Here is a 13,668-nt window from a genome sequence, read left to right on the forward strand (position 1 = left end):
AGTACATTTCTCAGACCACAGACTGAATTTCACGACCAATGGCAGCATCTGGTACATACGGCAAGCCAATCAGAACACGTCGGATGCTTTGATGATCGTGATGCAGAGCAGTTGATATCAAGACATTTTACTGCAAGGATGGTCGAAAAAGTTCGCTTTCTCCGTGGATTTCTGTATTGAGGAAGCGTGAGGGAGAATGGGGGTCTCGATGACATCATTGCTTGCCCCTTTGAGAATGCACAACAGAAGACAACACCAAGTCCGACGAGGAGCGAGAGCGATGCCTTAAAGAACAGAAGCTCGCACAAATTGACAGAGAAACCCACCGCGCGCTCATGGATTATTGCGGCTCTCCGCAACCCTCCCCGGTGACACACTTCACCCTCGGGGCCATTGCGCACGAGATGTCTTACGGAACGGCATCTTCCGTTCCCCACCCGCTGGGCTTTACCAGTTCGCAGCAGAGCCCGTTGCCTTACATCAACGCGGTCCAAGCCCCCGGTTTACCCGAGACAGGTAAGAAAACACTCTCCCTGAAAAGTAATCTCTTGACACACTGCTGCGGTTTGTGTATTAAGTAGAGCACGAAAAGAAGAACGCTCGTCATGGCATTAACGTCTGTAATTCATACGCAAATATTCCCAAACCGCGTATCCCACAACAGGTAATTATGATAGCTAGAATGTTTGCACAAAGCTGCACAGATTGACCTCACCACAGTTTTGCGCACGCATTGCATTGTTGTTGCCACCACCTGTAGGATCAAAGCCGGAGAGGAGCGAGATTGTGGGCGGCGGATTAGTGCGTTTCAACGGGAAAGGCAAGAAGATTCGCCGGCCCAGGACCATCTACTCCAGCGCGCAACTGCAAGCCCTGAACGGCCGCTTCGCACTGACGCAGTACCTCGCGCTACCGGAGAGAGCAGAGCTGGCTGCGTCATTGGGCATCACGCAAACGCAGGCATGTCCAAAATTTCATGTGCCACTTATAGGCCAATTAAATCATTAACAGTGGAGGCATTTGGGCCCTTCCCTTTTCACCAAACCAATATGAGAATCGGTTTGTTGTTGGCATACAGCCTAAGTGTCCCCTTCTTTTTCCACAGGTAAAAATATGGTTTCAGAACAAGAGGTCAAAGTTTAAGAAGATCATCAAGCAAGGCCGCGGGACGCTCGAGACTGCGACCCAGATGGTCGAGCAAGGCTTAACGGCCACAACTACTTCACTGCCCAGCACATCCGTGTGGAACTCCTACCTCACCACATCTTACGCAGACTCCACCGAGACACCCATGGTGTCCTACGTGTCCGAGTACAGCAGCTGGTACCAGACAGCGCACCAGGAGGAGACACAGCATACCCAATTATTATGAACACTTACTGAAACACCTGCAGATGGTCACGGTTTGTTCAAACAGTGCAAAAAAATTCTGAAAGACTATTTCAACAACCAAGAATGACATTTTGTTGGCTGAGACATGGATAACATTTTGTGCTACCCTGCAGAGTCTTCAACGCCTCTATTTGAATGAACATTTTCGTTTTGAGTGGAGCACTTGATGTCTGCACACATGGACGTCTTGTTCATACTCGAACTCAAAGGAAAACACTGCGCATATTTTTTTTAATTTTATTATTAATGTTTCTTTCTTGTTGGCTAATTTATTAAGATTTAAGAGTTGGAACATGTCACCATAGTTTGGAAGACAAGGCCTACCTCAGTAAACACATTCAAGAGGTTGACCAAAGGATATTTTTGAATTGTTTAATTTTCTGCACGGTCTAATTTCTTTCCCCCTTATCCAAGAACATTCACGGAGGATGTTATTTCGGTTTTCTTTCAACGGTCACAATATATGCTGTGTGGTTTGTTGTACAGAAATAAACAATAGGCTAATGCTATCCAGTCATCAAATTTGTTTTAAATCTCGAAGCCATGTCAACCAAATAAAGGAAACGAAAAGAGACAACTTGGCACTGGTGATGCCAAACAGTTTATTTTTTATTTTTTATTTTGTGCTGAAGAGGGGAATTTATCAATAGCATTGTAAGAATTATACATAAAACGTATTTTTGCATTACTTGTCATATTTAATAGTTGAATTGCTGTTCATTCAATATGCCCTTTTCATTTTATTTTCCTGTATCTTTCCCACTGTGACAGACAACAGAGACGCGTGCAGCTGCACAGCGGCGCGTGGGCTGGCCCACTGACGGCGGGTGAGCAAGCGGGCGAATGAGCACCCACTAAATAGAAACGTAATTACAGTCATTTCGCTTTTATTCATTCTCCCGCGTTTTCCATCGTTACAGCAATTATGAGCAATTTTCTGCCGGTCAGGGAATCCTTTCAGTGTAACAAAAGAGAGAGGGAGATGGGTAGAGAGAGGGGGCAGAATTAGGTGTTTTAAAGGGCGGAGGAAATAGGTGCACTGCTCTTTCTGTTGCTTTTCTGGCAAATTGATTTCAGGTGCTAGAAAAAGGGCTTACTGCCTTGGTTTTGTCTGTATGGATGTGAAACAAGATCAATGCTCTCCAAAAAGGCATAGTAGTTTGATTTTGACAAATTATTGATATCAAAGGACCAACGAGGATAAAAAAGTATATACTTTTTGCCTCTTCTATGATTTCATAGATTCTGTTATAGGCATTATGCTACCTTTAACCATCCAATTGATACAATCAGTTGTGGAGATAATGAATGGGCAAAACAGTGCGGCCATCCTCAAGAAATTAAAAAAGAGCCAATTAAATCACCTAAAGTTGCATCGCATCCACGTAGAAACCCGTTTTAAAAATCCACCTAATGTCTTACCAACCATGCTTTGGCTGCAGGAGGTTGGAAATCCGCCCTCGGAGATTTTAGTCATATTCCTTGATGGCTCTCCCTTAATCCCTGTGCGGTTCCATACGCAGTAGACAATGTGTGTTCTGCTCAGTTTCGAAATATAACTGCGCAGTGTGTCAAGCCCCTCGCTTTTTATAGGCCTCTCTGGGTGGAGAGAAAGAGTGGAAAGAAAAGATTATTAACATGGATGTTTACCCCTCGTCACACTAATGGCACTCGAAGGCTGGGTGATGCTTGGGAAAATTATGAGCATTTTTTCTCACTCCTAAAATTGCAGCCACGCTGCTACTCTGCCTGATTATGTGCGCGGGGAACGGAAGTAATTACCGAATCAAGATGTGGATGGAAAAAGGGAAATCGAGTAGGATCTGTGGAAGCATCCCCGTGGATCAGAGCAGACGTCTGATATCGTTGATGTGTGAGGTATATGTCAGATGAGAAGCCCGGCAAAAACCCATTCTCCTGATGTAGGCTAAATATTGCGCGTCTTCAGTGAGAGACACGTGGTTTTCAGTGTTAATAGAGGAACAAAATAACATTATCGGCTACACATTTTGTGTAATTTGTGTCCTATTTTGCAACAATTTTATTTGCATTTAATGTAACTATACTGCTTTTAATTGACTTGCCTATTACGCTCAAAGTAGGCCAAGCACATGTTGAACCTCTCCAGTCAAGCGCATAAAATGTAGGCTACAGGCCTTACATTTATTGAAACGAATTACAAGTTGAATCACAGATTGCTTAGGACGGTAACGCACAAATAGGCTCCACCACAAGTGTTTGGGTCGTATGCCAAATTAAAGTAAAGAAGGAATGTCCGCCACACTGTTAATGCTCCCAGACCCAGATTTATTGCATTAACACACAGGACATTCATCCTTTACATTCATCCTTTCTTCAGTTATTTTATTTTGTCCAGCACCTGTGCCACTGTGATGTGCGCGCATCCTCTGCGTTTTCGTATGCCAAATTAGCATGTGATCCACTCACTAAACTGCTTCATGTTTAAATTGTGTCTGTGACACTTATGCAAACATAACACTGAGTGGTATTACAATGTTATATATAGGCTACAACTCCATTCTGCTAGGTAACATTTTCTTCCCAATTTTGTAACACATTAGGGTTTTTAGAATTATTTTAATTATCTTTTGGGCTCCAGCTGAGGAAAATATTGTGGCTGTAGTTAGCTCAACTTGCCTTAACTTATTTGCCAATGTTGTTTACATAGAGCCTAGCTGTTGTCAACAACTGATGCTGTTTTCAATGCATTTTATGATAAACCATGCCTATATTTAGCGTAAAATCATGCGTATTTGGAGAAGCATAGAAACCCGGACACGTTTAATTAAACGCTGTCAACATAACCACCATATTTTATTTATTTGTATTTTTCATTTAACGTTTTTTTTCTTCAAGATATTGAACTGTGTGCTCAGAATGTATACTCGGGCGCAGAGTGAGACCAGAATAGCCTGAGGCATGAGGCCGGCAGTGGAGGCGAGCTGGGAGGGAGAAATGTTTCCATGTCGGTCTGCTTGAGGCGGTTTTGTCTTTTCGGTTTCTCTCTCTCTCCCTCTCTTCTTTTCTCCTGCTCTTTTTTTTTGGAGGCCTTCAACATAAAACGTCTGGGAGAGGCGCGCGCTGACTCCAGAAAGTCTGCTGGGGGAAGAACCCAGGCCACACTCGGAACGCCCTCTCCCTCTCTCTCTCTCTCTCTCTCTCTCTCTCTCTCTCTCTCTCTCTCGCTCTCTCTCTCTCGCTCTCTCTCTCTCATGGTTGTATTCCGAGTAGATACAGCGCTGTGGGTGCTCAAACTATTCTTAATAATCTGATCCTATTAAGAAACGAAGAGAAGCCGGGAAACTCCATTCATTACCGACAAACCGCAGTGGTTCATAAAAAATCTGCTGGCAGCACTGTTCACCGCAGCCCTCAGACTCTTGGCCTACACGCTCGTGTCGTTTTATTGGCCTCTGGCCTGAAATGTATCCAGAATCAACTGTCATCAGTCCATGGTCAGAGTAGGCTACACAGAAACAATTCTGCAATAGGACCACCAAAAAATGAGGTCCCAGCCCGGGCACAATTCTATCGCATCCCTCAGAAAGAGGAACTGTTTTTCTTTTTCTTTTTTTTTCAAAGTCACTGATATGTGATCACTTTTGAAAAGTACTACGTGTCCAATCATCCGTGGTTCCGCTTCGCTGAGCTGGATCCAGCGGAAGGCACATCTGGCGCCAGGGTTGCAGGGATGCGGTCACGTCAGTCTGACAGGCCGCATTCTGCAGATTTGCTGGTAACCAAAAACATTTCGCTCCAGTCGAAATACTGTTTCAGGAGAACAGGAGCCCACCAGTGTAAGCAGCCAGTGGTGTCAACAATAGTGGCGCAACACTCCTGTCATCATCATCATCTGCGCAAAACAATAGCAGCATATTTAAGCGACAGAAGGCCCAAACAAAACCCAGAATAGCAAAAATCAAAACAGTACAACGTGTTAAAATAAAACATTTATCACAGTAGCATACAACTAAACCAAATACACGAATCGTGCTCAGATGAGAGTGATGCTGGGGGGAAACTGTTTAATATTTGTCCTCAGATCAGCGTGTTGTGTGTCTGTAAGTTGAAGCGTTTGGGTACATATCAAAGGGTGGCTTTTAGGCGGTTGTTTGCGTTGTATTTAAACAAATGGGCTCCCATTCCAGGCATTCACCTCAAATAGCCCACACAGAATTTAAACGAGCACTGAACGCTTACATATGTCCCAGGGGAGGCAACCAGATAACGAACACATAGGTTATGAGGTGGTCAACTAAAATAGCATTTATAGGGAAGCAAACATGATCACTGGGAGTTAGTAACATTTGTGTTTGTACAGTGAACCCCTGACCTGGATATTGTAACAGTATAGCCCAAATTATTGATCTGTGTAATGCCATTACCCGTGTTTACAAAACGTGTACTTTGAATTAACAATAAGCGCAACAGAGAACAATAAATAGCAGAATAAAAAATAATTTAATTCCCAAATAATTGCATGAGAATACTACACGTACGACCGCTACAACAGAAATCCAAGAGTGGGGAAACTCAACACATCTTTTTTTTTGTAAGTTATCCACTCTCCCGAAAGGAATGGTCGCTGGAGAATCCAGGCGCACTGGCAAGTAGAAATCCAAACTCAAGTCTCTTCCATAGTCCAGTCCCTGACAGTTTTCTTTTTTTAAGTTGAAAATCAGAAAATAGGCCCCGTACTCATGGCGTTGTTGTGGTGTGGGATAAGGGGGCTTGGCTGTGCATGCGCCGCAGTGTTCGTGGATGAGTACCAAGAGTAGTTTGTGAGGAAAGATGGAGCCGTGGTGTTCGGCGGTCCAGCGTTCTGGTTGATGGTCGAGTCCCCGTCGTTTAGTGCTTGGCTCTGTTGGAACTCCCAGTTGGTCTCCGTCGGAGAGCTGCATGGTGGCGAGTCTGGAGATACGTGCTGATCCGGAGGAATCTCCCCGTTTTTCCACAACTTCTTGAATTTAGAGCGTCGATTTTGAAACCATATTTTCACCTACAACAATACAAACAACTTAAATCATCTCAATTGAATGATAATGCATTTACAAGACGCAGTAGCGTCAGCAAGCCAGCAAAGGGTTTGTCATCCAACATCTGCCTATTAAAAACGACTGCAGCAAATAACACATTTTATTACACTTCTAGCCGACGACAATTAAAGTTACTGTAGCCCATAGGCAGTATACTGCGGTATACCACACATTTTCTTGGTTTTAGGGCTTTAGTCATTAATACTGTTGCCTTTGTTAACTACATCCAGAACTGCCTTTGCCCGTGCACACCTACTGCGCAAATATTATAATGCTCTATAATGTTCTGTCTCTGTGAATTTGTTCCAGTGGTGCAGTCATTCAACGCCAGTCAACACTCACCTGTGTCTGGGTCAGGCCGAGGGATGCAGCCAACTCAGCCCGCTCTGGGAGTGCCAGATACTGGGTTTTCTGAAACCTCCGCTGAAGAGCAGCCAGCTGGAAGCTAGAGTAAATTGTACGAGGCTTTCGGATTTTCTTGGGTTTTCCATTGACCATGCGTATTTCTGGTTCGCTCTCTTCTTTCTCTGCGGAAAACAGACAATGGTACAATTTAAGCAACTGGAGTCTCCAAAATCATAGTGAAAAGGAGATCTCAGAGATAACTCGACTTTACCTGTGTCGGTGGGAACTGGTGATGATCCTGAAGCATAAGACCCATATGCCCCATACGAGGAACCGAAGCCCATGTCGTAGGCTTTGGGGCTGTAGTGTACATTGCTTGCCCCCGCTGGATGATAGGAATAAGATCCGAGTTGTGCGTATGCGGCGCCGGCGCACAGTCCAGGCTGGGGGCTACTGTAAAAGCTGCTGTCCGTCACCGTAGACACCGGTAACGTGGGCGAGTCTTGAGATTTCATGGTGTGGAAGTTGGTGGAGGTAATTTGGTTGGAGTGCATATCTGTGGCGAGGCTGTCAAATACTCCGGTCATCGTTCCAAAGACAAAATGCTGCCAAAAAGCCAACTTTATCTTGATCTCGCGGTGCGATCCAGCATGTGATTTAAGAAATAAGCTCAACACGTATATGAGCTTAGAAAGAACTTGGATGCAAAAATGGTGTGGAAGTTTTGACGCTGCAAGAGGTAGTTGAGTTGTAGGTTTGTTTACAGGCGCATCCTCTTCCCCAGTGGAGGGAGTGCGTCTTCGGCTCAGCCTCTGCTCTCTGAGATGCTGTCAGGGCGGTCCATATACTGCGAGTCATGTGAGGAACGCAACCAATAGGTAGGCAAACAGCCGACGTAGGCCTATACGAGGCACATTCAGTTAGCTATGTAGGGTTAGACCAAGAGCCAAACTAGCTTCTCTTTCCCAAAGGGTCCTATATGAGGTGCTGAAGACACATGGTGAGCATCCTTCTCCATCACATGCGCCCAGTACCTCACACCTAAACGTCTCCCATTTACGTATTCAAAGGTTGACACACGGATCCATGTTTCCCTCGAGATTCATAAAAGTACTCTACTCTACTGCACTACCCTATGTTTCAAAGTATACGCAGCACATCACATTTGCCCATTCGGATGGTATTCTTTTACAAAAACAGGCTACAACATGGAATGTGTCCCGTGCGTAATGCTATTATCCAGTGTGAGTTTTAGAGTGGAGTATGCCCCTCTATTCACAAACAAATGACTACATACTGTATTAGATATTGTTGATGGAATGCGCCACCCATTGACAAACAAGGGTACTTCATGCCAGGGGCTGGACAATAGGCACCAGCCAACACGTTTTTGTCAGACTACTGTAGACGTGGAGTAATTACCAATGGCGCCAGTCTCCTCAGACGCACAGGTGAGCAAAACAGCAATTAAAACGCGTAAATGGCGGGGATGAAACAGGGAGAACACCCACTAAAAGTTTTGTCTCGCCAGACGCCTCCAACATACTCTAAAAACTGCGTCACGGGCAGCCAGTGCCAATTTGCTTAAGGCGCACGGTAAGTCCAGCAACAGGTAGGCAGGGCGGCCTGAAGTCATGGGCTATGCGTGAAGTCAGAGTGTGGGAATTCAGACCATGGAGGTAGTATGATTCAAGCGACAGACGAATGTTTAGCCTGTAAGATCTAAATATTAACAGCTATCTGAAAAATGTGTGACAATGGCATAACACACCAATGGGTTGGGAAGCTTATAAAAATCTATACATTTTGCACGTACATGCTGATGCACAGTTAGTCTTAAAGGAGAAATTCCAGTCTAATATGTGTTACTGTAGGGAAACAATTCCCAAGGTATGCTGTTGCATTCATCTGAGATGAATAGGTATGAGGCTAAATATTTCAGTTAATTCGTATACTTGTGTAGTTCTGTAGTAAGCAATCACTTATGTAGTTAACTACTTCGTTCTATCAGTTCTTATTAATGGTACCCATCAAATGGACATTTTGTGGTCGCCACAACTTCATCCCGATGCTCTTTACTCTGCGTCCATCTTGTGGCCGAATGGCAGCATAATCTAAATCTGGAATGGGCATGGGATATTTAAATGTGTAATGACGTGCGCAACCACCCGGCGGCAGCAAAGGATAGCCTATGGATCACCATTCATTCACTGGAACAGGGATGGGGAGCCTTTTTCATTGGAGGAGCCACTTCAAATTTGATAAACTCCGCCAAGGGCTCATAGATGGCCGTGGGCTCATAGATGACTTTGTCCCAAGACCAGACAAAGGTGTCATTGGCCCTAGTGCTTTTTTTTCAATTCCAAATTGCCACTTACTGTGCAAATCACTATTAAAAGATGACAGCAAATTAGGAAATCAACCCGGTATCAGTAGTCAAACATAGGCCCTAGTGCTTCTTTAGACTCATGGGAGTTATAACAGTATGGGATGGATTAATAACTATTCATGCCAACTAAAAGTCTGATAGACTGATGTTTTGGGTTTTTTTTTAAAGTGTGTCATTTCACCAGTGGATTTGGGTTTTGTGCATTTCCTCAAGCAGCATGGCAACACTGTGTAAGACACTGAGTATAAAATATGTATTAGCCTACTTCCATGCGTTTGAACACTCAAGTGCAGTGTGTTGTCCATCAGTCAAAATAGTATTATAGACAGTGAGATAGCTTGATTCCTTACTATTTTTATGTTACACACATGCTCTTATTCTACTATACTAACTTTTATACTTATACTATGTATTTAATTCTTTAATATTGTATTGTGCTACAATGTGATCTATTCTATCCTATTCTATTCTATTCTATTCTATTGTATTCTACTTTAGCCTATTTTCTGCCCACCCTAACATGGTGCAGTTGGCTTGTCAGTCATACTTTATGACGGAGGGAGAGACAGAGCAGCCACGGGAATTCCTGGAATAGTTCAAAGGCATCTTGTGCACTTTCTCCACCTCGGACCCAGATGGACCTGATAACACAAACATGCGCGCGCGCACTCACAGACACACACATGCACGCATCATGCATACACACACACAAATGTGGCAATAACATGAAGTCTGACTCATCCAAGAACGCGCACGCACACGCACACACACACACACACACACACACACACACACACACACACACACACACACACACACACACACACACACACACACACACACACACACACACACACACACACACACACACACACACACACACACACACGCACACACACGCATGCACACACATGGGGCAATAACATGAAGTCTGACTCATCCTAGAGAGGCCCAGCTTCTGTCAGTGGTAGAAGGGTAGTATCCGCTTCTATGTTGAACACATGACATGAACGCATGTCACACACACACACACACACACACACACACACACACACACACACACACACACACACACACACACACACACACACACACACACACACACTCATACAGAGAGAGACAGCGATTATATCAGGTAATCACTTCTCCTCACCACACTTGGATCTTGTCTTTTACATGTCAGCTGTTGTTATCACTTTTACTGAACTGAGCGTTTTGTGTGTGTGTGTGACAGTGTGTGAGTGTGTGTGTGCATGTGCGTGTGTGTGTGTAAGAAGAGAGAGAGTGTGGTGTATGTATGTATGTTAACTGATGTAAAACATTTATATACTCAATATACTCACATTTTTGCTATATGTTCACTGCAATGTGCAATCATGTGTATTAGGTCTTTGCGTATGTCTTGTATTTGTGTATCTTTGTAAGCTGTCAGACATAACTACCCTCGGGATTAATAAAAGTACTCTACTCTATACAGTGCACACATACAGTCAGGGAAGCCGACAGGGGGGGGTACACAAAGGGGACAATTGTCCCGGGCACAGGGACAGAGGGGGCCCAGAATTGGGTATTCATTACACTGTATGGGGTGGAGGGCCCTTTCAGTGATTGTCTTGGGCCCAGCCAAAGCTGTCAGCGGCCTTGTATACAGTACTTCTGCTTGAGACATAGGGGGTTGGGGTATGCACCTGAAGGCTTTTCACATTCTGCACGGAACAGGAAGAAGGCTGGGGATGGGGATGAAGAACGGCACGTCATGAATGATGGATGTGGCGTAGTCACACAGGTGAATGAAATTATACTACTTAAGGCTACTGTCTGAATACTGTCCCACAAACCTGGAGCATTGATGTGTGTGTGTGTGTGTGTGTGTGTGTGTGTGTGTGTGTGTGAAAGAGAGAATCAGAGAGAGAGAAATAGAGATAGAGAGAGTTTTAGTGTAACTTTAGTGTAACTTTGTGTGTGTGTGTGTGTGTGTGTGTGTGTGTGTGTGTGTGTGTGTGTGTGTGTGTGTGTGTGTGTGTGTGTGTGTGTGTGTGTGTGTGTGTGTGTGTGTGTGTGTGTGTGTGTAAATGGATGTGAGAATGGTTTGCGTTTTCCCACCGTGCATGCATACTCTGTGTGTGTGTGTGTGTGTGTGTGTGTGTGTGTGTGTGTGTGTGTGTGTGTGTGTGTGTGTGTGTGTGTGTGTGTGTGTGTGTGTGTGTGTGTGTGTGTGTGTGTGTGTGTGTGTGTGTGTGTGTGTGTGTGTGTGTGGAGAGTGCCTTTGCGATTGTGCATGTGTAGAGATAGTCATGCCGGTGCATGCTACTGTGTTCGGGCTCAGGGTGTGGATGGTAAAGTGGAAACGGGAGCTTTTTGTTCCAGCGTTCTGGGCGTGTTTCAAGCCCCGTCATGCCTATGCGCTATGTTAAATCAGTGAGTCAAGCAACTTAGCGTGTGTGTGTGTGTGTGTGTGTGTGTGTGTGTGTGTGTGTGTGTGTGTGTGTGTGTGTGTGTGTGTGTGTGTGTGTGTGTGTGTGTGTGTGTGTGTGTGTGTGTGTGTGTGTGTGTGTGTGACAGAGAGCGATAATCTATTACACTTTTGGTTCTTTGTTTGTCCTGGTTTACAGGTTATATTGATCTATTGATTTATTTTTTTTATCTAATTTAACCGCAGAATTCTATGCCATGTCTGAAGGACCTTCGCTGGCAACCTCACATACATACACACCCCTCAGCATTTATTACAGTCAGTCCATAACTCCATAACCCCAGGCACTCACTTTCTCACCACTCTGCTGCCACACCCTGCTCTCACTCTGCCCCACCTCACACACACACGTCATCACACACACACACACACACACACACACACACACACACACACACACACACACACACACACACACACACACACACACACACACACACACACACACACACACACACACACACACACACACACACACACACACACACGGTTAATAATATAACTCCAGGGATGGAATGGTAATCTGGGCATTCAGGGCATTTTACTGGTGGGTTGTTAGTTCCCAGGGACCAATACTGCTATTTTTTTAACCTCCGCCAAGGTGTTGTTTTCAGTCGCGTTGGTATGTCTGTTTGTCTATTTGGTTTTTTTGATCTTCCATAGAAAAAATAAAAACAGGCATTTTATATATTTGCAATTTGTAATTAGCAATTAATTGAATTTTAACTCACTGATAACACTCTCATAAAGTGCACAATTGGAATACAATAATGTAAAGAATGAAAGTGAAGACAACAACACTAAGTAAGTAGACATCACTCTGATACTGATTGTAAACATCCTCACTGCAAGACGATCTATACGATGGCTCCACTTTGGCAGATACAAGACGATCTTGTACTCGATTTCATGATTCACAATTCAATATCGTCATATCGCCCACCCCTAGGCCAGATAAAGACAAAAATGCCCGGGTGTTTTTTCCCCCAAGGCCATCTCCATATCTTTCTCTTTTTCTCTCTTTCTCTGTCTCTCTCTCTCTCTGCCTCTCTCTCGCTCTCTCTCTCTCTCTCTCTCTCTCTCTCTCTCTCTCTTTCACACACACACACACACACACACACACACACACACACACACACACACACACACACACACACACACACACACACACACACACACACACACACACACACACACACACACACACACACACAGACTGCACAGTGAGGTGTCATTGGTAATGTAGCTTGTAGGAACTTGTAAGGATAAGCCTGCAGATAGAGAACTTGTTGAGAGAGGAGAGCGATGAGAGTGGAAAGGAATAATGCTTAGCCTTAGAGCAAGCCTGTGTGTACTGTACAGTATGTGTGCTTCGGTGTGTATGCTCAAGTGTAAATCAGTGAGAAATAAGACTATTTTCTTGAGTGTGTGTATTTCCTTTTGTTTGTGTCAATGTGTACTGTGTATGTTGATGATGATTGGTATGTGTGTGAGAGAGAAAGAGATAGAGAGAGGGAGAGATACGTAGAGGGAGATATTTGAAAGACTGGTGTATTTACTTTTGTATAGTGTGTATCTGTATCTATAGCCTATGTGTATGTGTGTATGTGTATGTGTATGTGTATGTGTATGTGTATGTGTATGTATATGTGTATATGGGGTGTGTATGTAGAGTAGAGTATCATTTATTGATCCCAGGGGGGAAGTAAGGTGTAAAGTAGCATACAGACATACATAAATACAAAAAGACATTGCCCACGAGACATTACACACATACAGTACTTACACATAAAATAACATATAAAGCTCACTGTTACATACATTTAGTGAACTAGGACTATATATGGTTATTGTGTGTGTTATGTATGTGTATGTGTTGTTGCAAAAGTTGATAATGATTGGTATGTGTTTGAGAGAGAAAGTGATAGAGAGAAAGAGAGGGGGAGAGATTGAAGGACGGGTGGCTAACATTCTGGGAGTGCCAGGGAGGGGCTAAAGTGTTGATGTACTGA

The 13,668-nt window shown here is 44.1% G+C and overlaps 2 protein-coding genes across 2 annotated transcripts; one reads left to right on the forward strand and one right to left on the reverse strand.

Annotated features, from left to right (window-relative positions):
- The first annotated feature begins 24 nt into the window (after window positions 1-24).
- Window positions 25-1,920, forward strand: LOC134459448 (homeobox protein DLX-6-like). The gene is made up of 3 exons (XM_063211804.1): window positions 25-516; window positions 761-960; window positions 1,106-1,920. The coding sequence occupies exons 1-3, from the start codon at window positions 336-338 to the stop codon at window positions 1,370-1,372; spliced, it is 648 nt and encodes a 215-aa protein (XP_063067874.1). The 5' UTR covers window positions 25-335; the 3' UTR covers window positions 1,373-1,920.
- Window positions 1,921-4,646: 2,726 nt separating this feature from the next.
- Window positions 4,647-7,772, reverse strand: dlx2b (distal-less homeobox 2b). Its single transcript, XM_063212602.1, has 3 exons — window positions 7,066-7,772; window positions 6,792-6,976; window positions 4,647-6,412 (listed from the first exon to the last, which is right to left on the reverse strand). The coding sequence occupies exons 1-3, from the start codon at window positions 7,379-7,381 to the stop codon at window positions 6,092-6,094; spliced, it is 822 nt and encodes a 273-aa protein (XP_063068672.1). The 5' UTR covers window positions 7,382-7,772; the 3' UTR covers window positions 4,647-6,091.
- Window positions 7,773-13,668: the final 5,896 nt, after the last annotated feature.

Source organism: Engraulis encrasicolus, chromosome 12 (assembly GCF_034702125.1).
Source record: "Engraulis encrasicolus isolate BLACKSEA-1 chromosome 12, IST_EnEncr_1.0, whole genome shotgun sequence".
Taxonomy (NCBI): domain Eukaryota; kingdom Metazoa; phylum Chordata; class Actinopteri; order Clupeiformes; family Engraulidae; genus Engraulis; species Engraulis encrasicolus.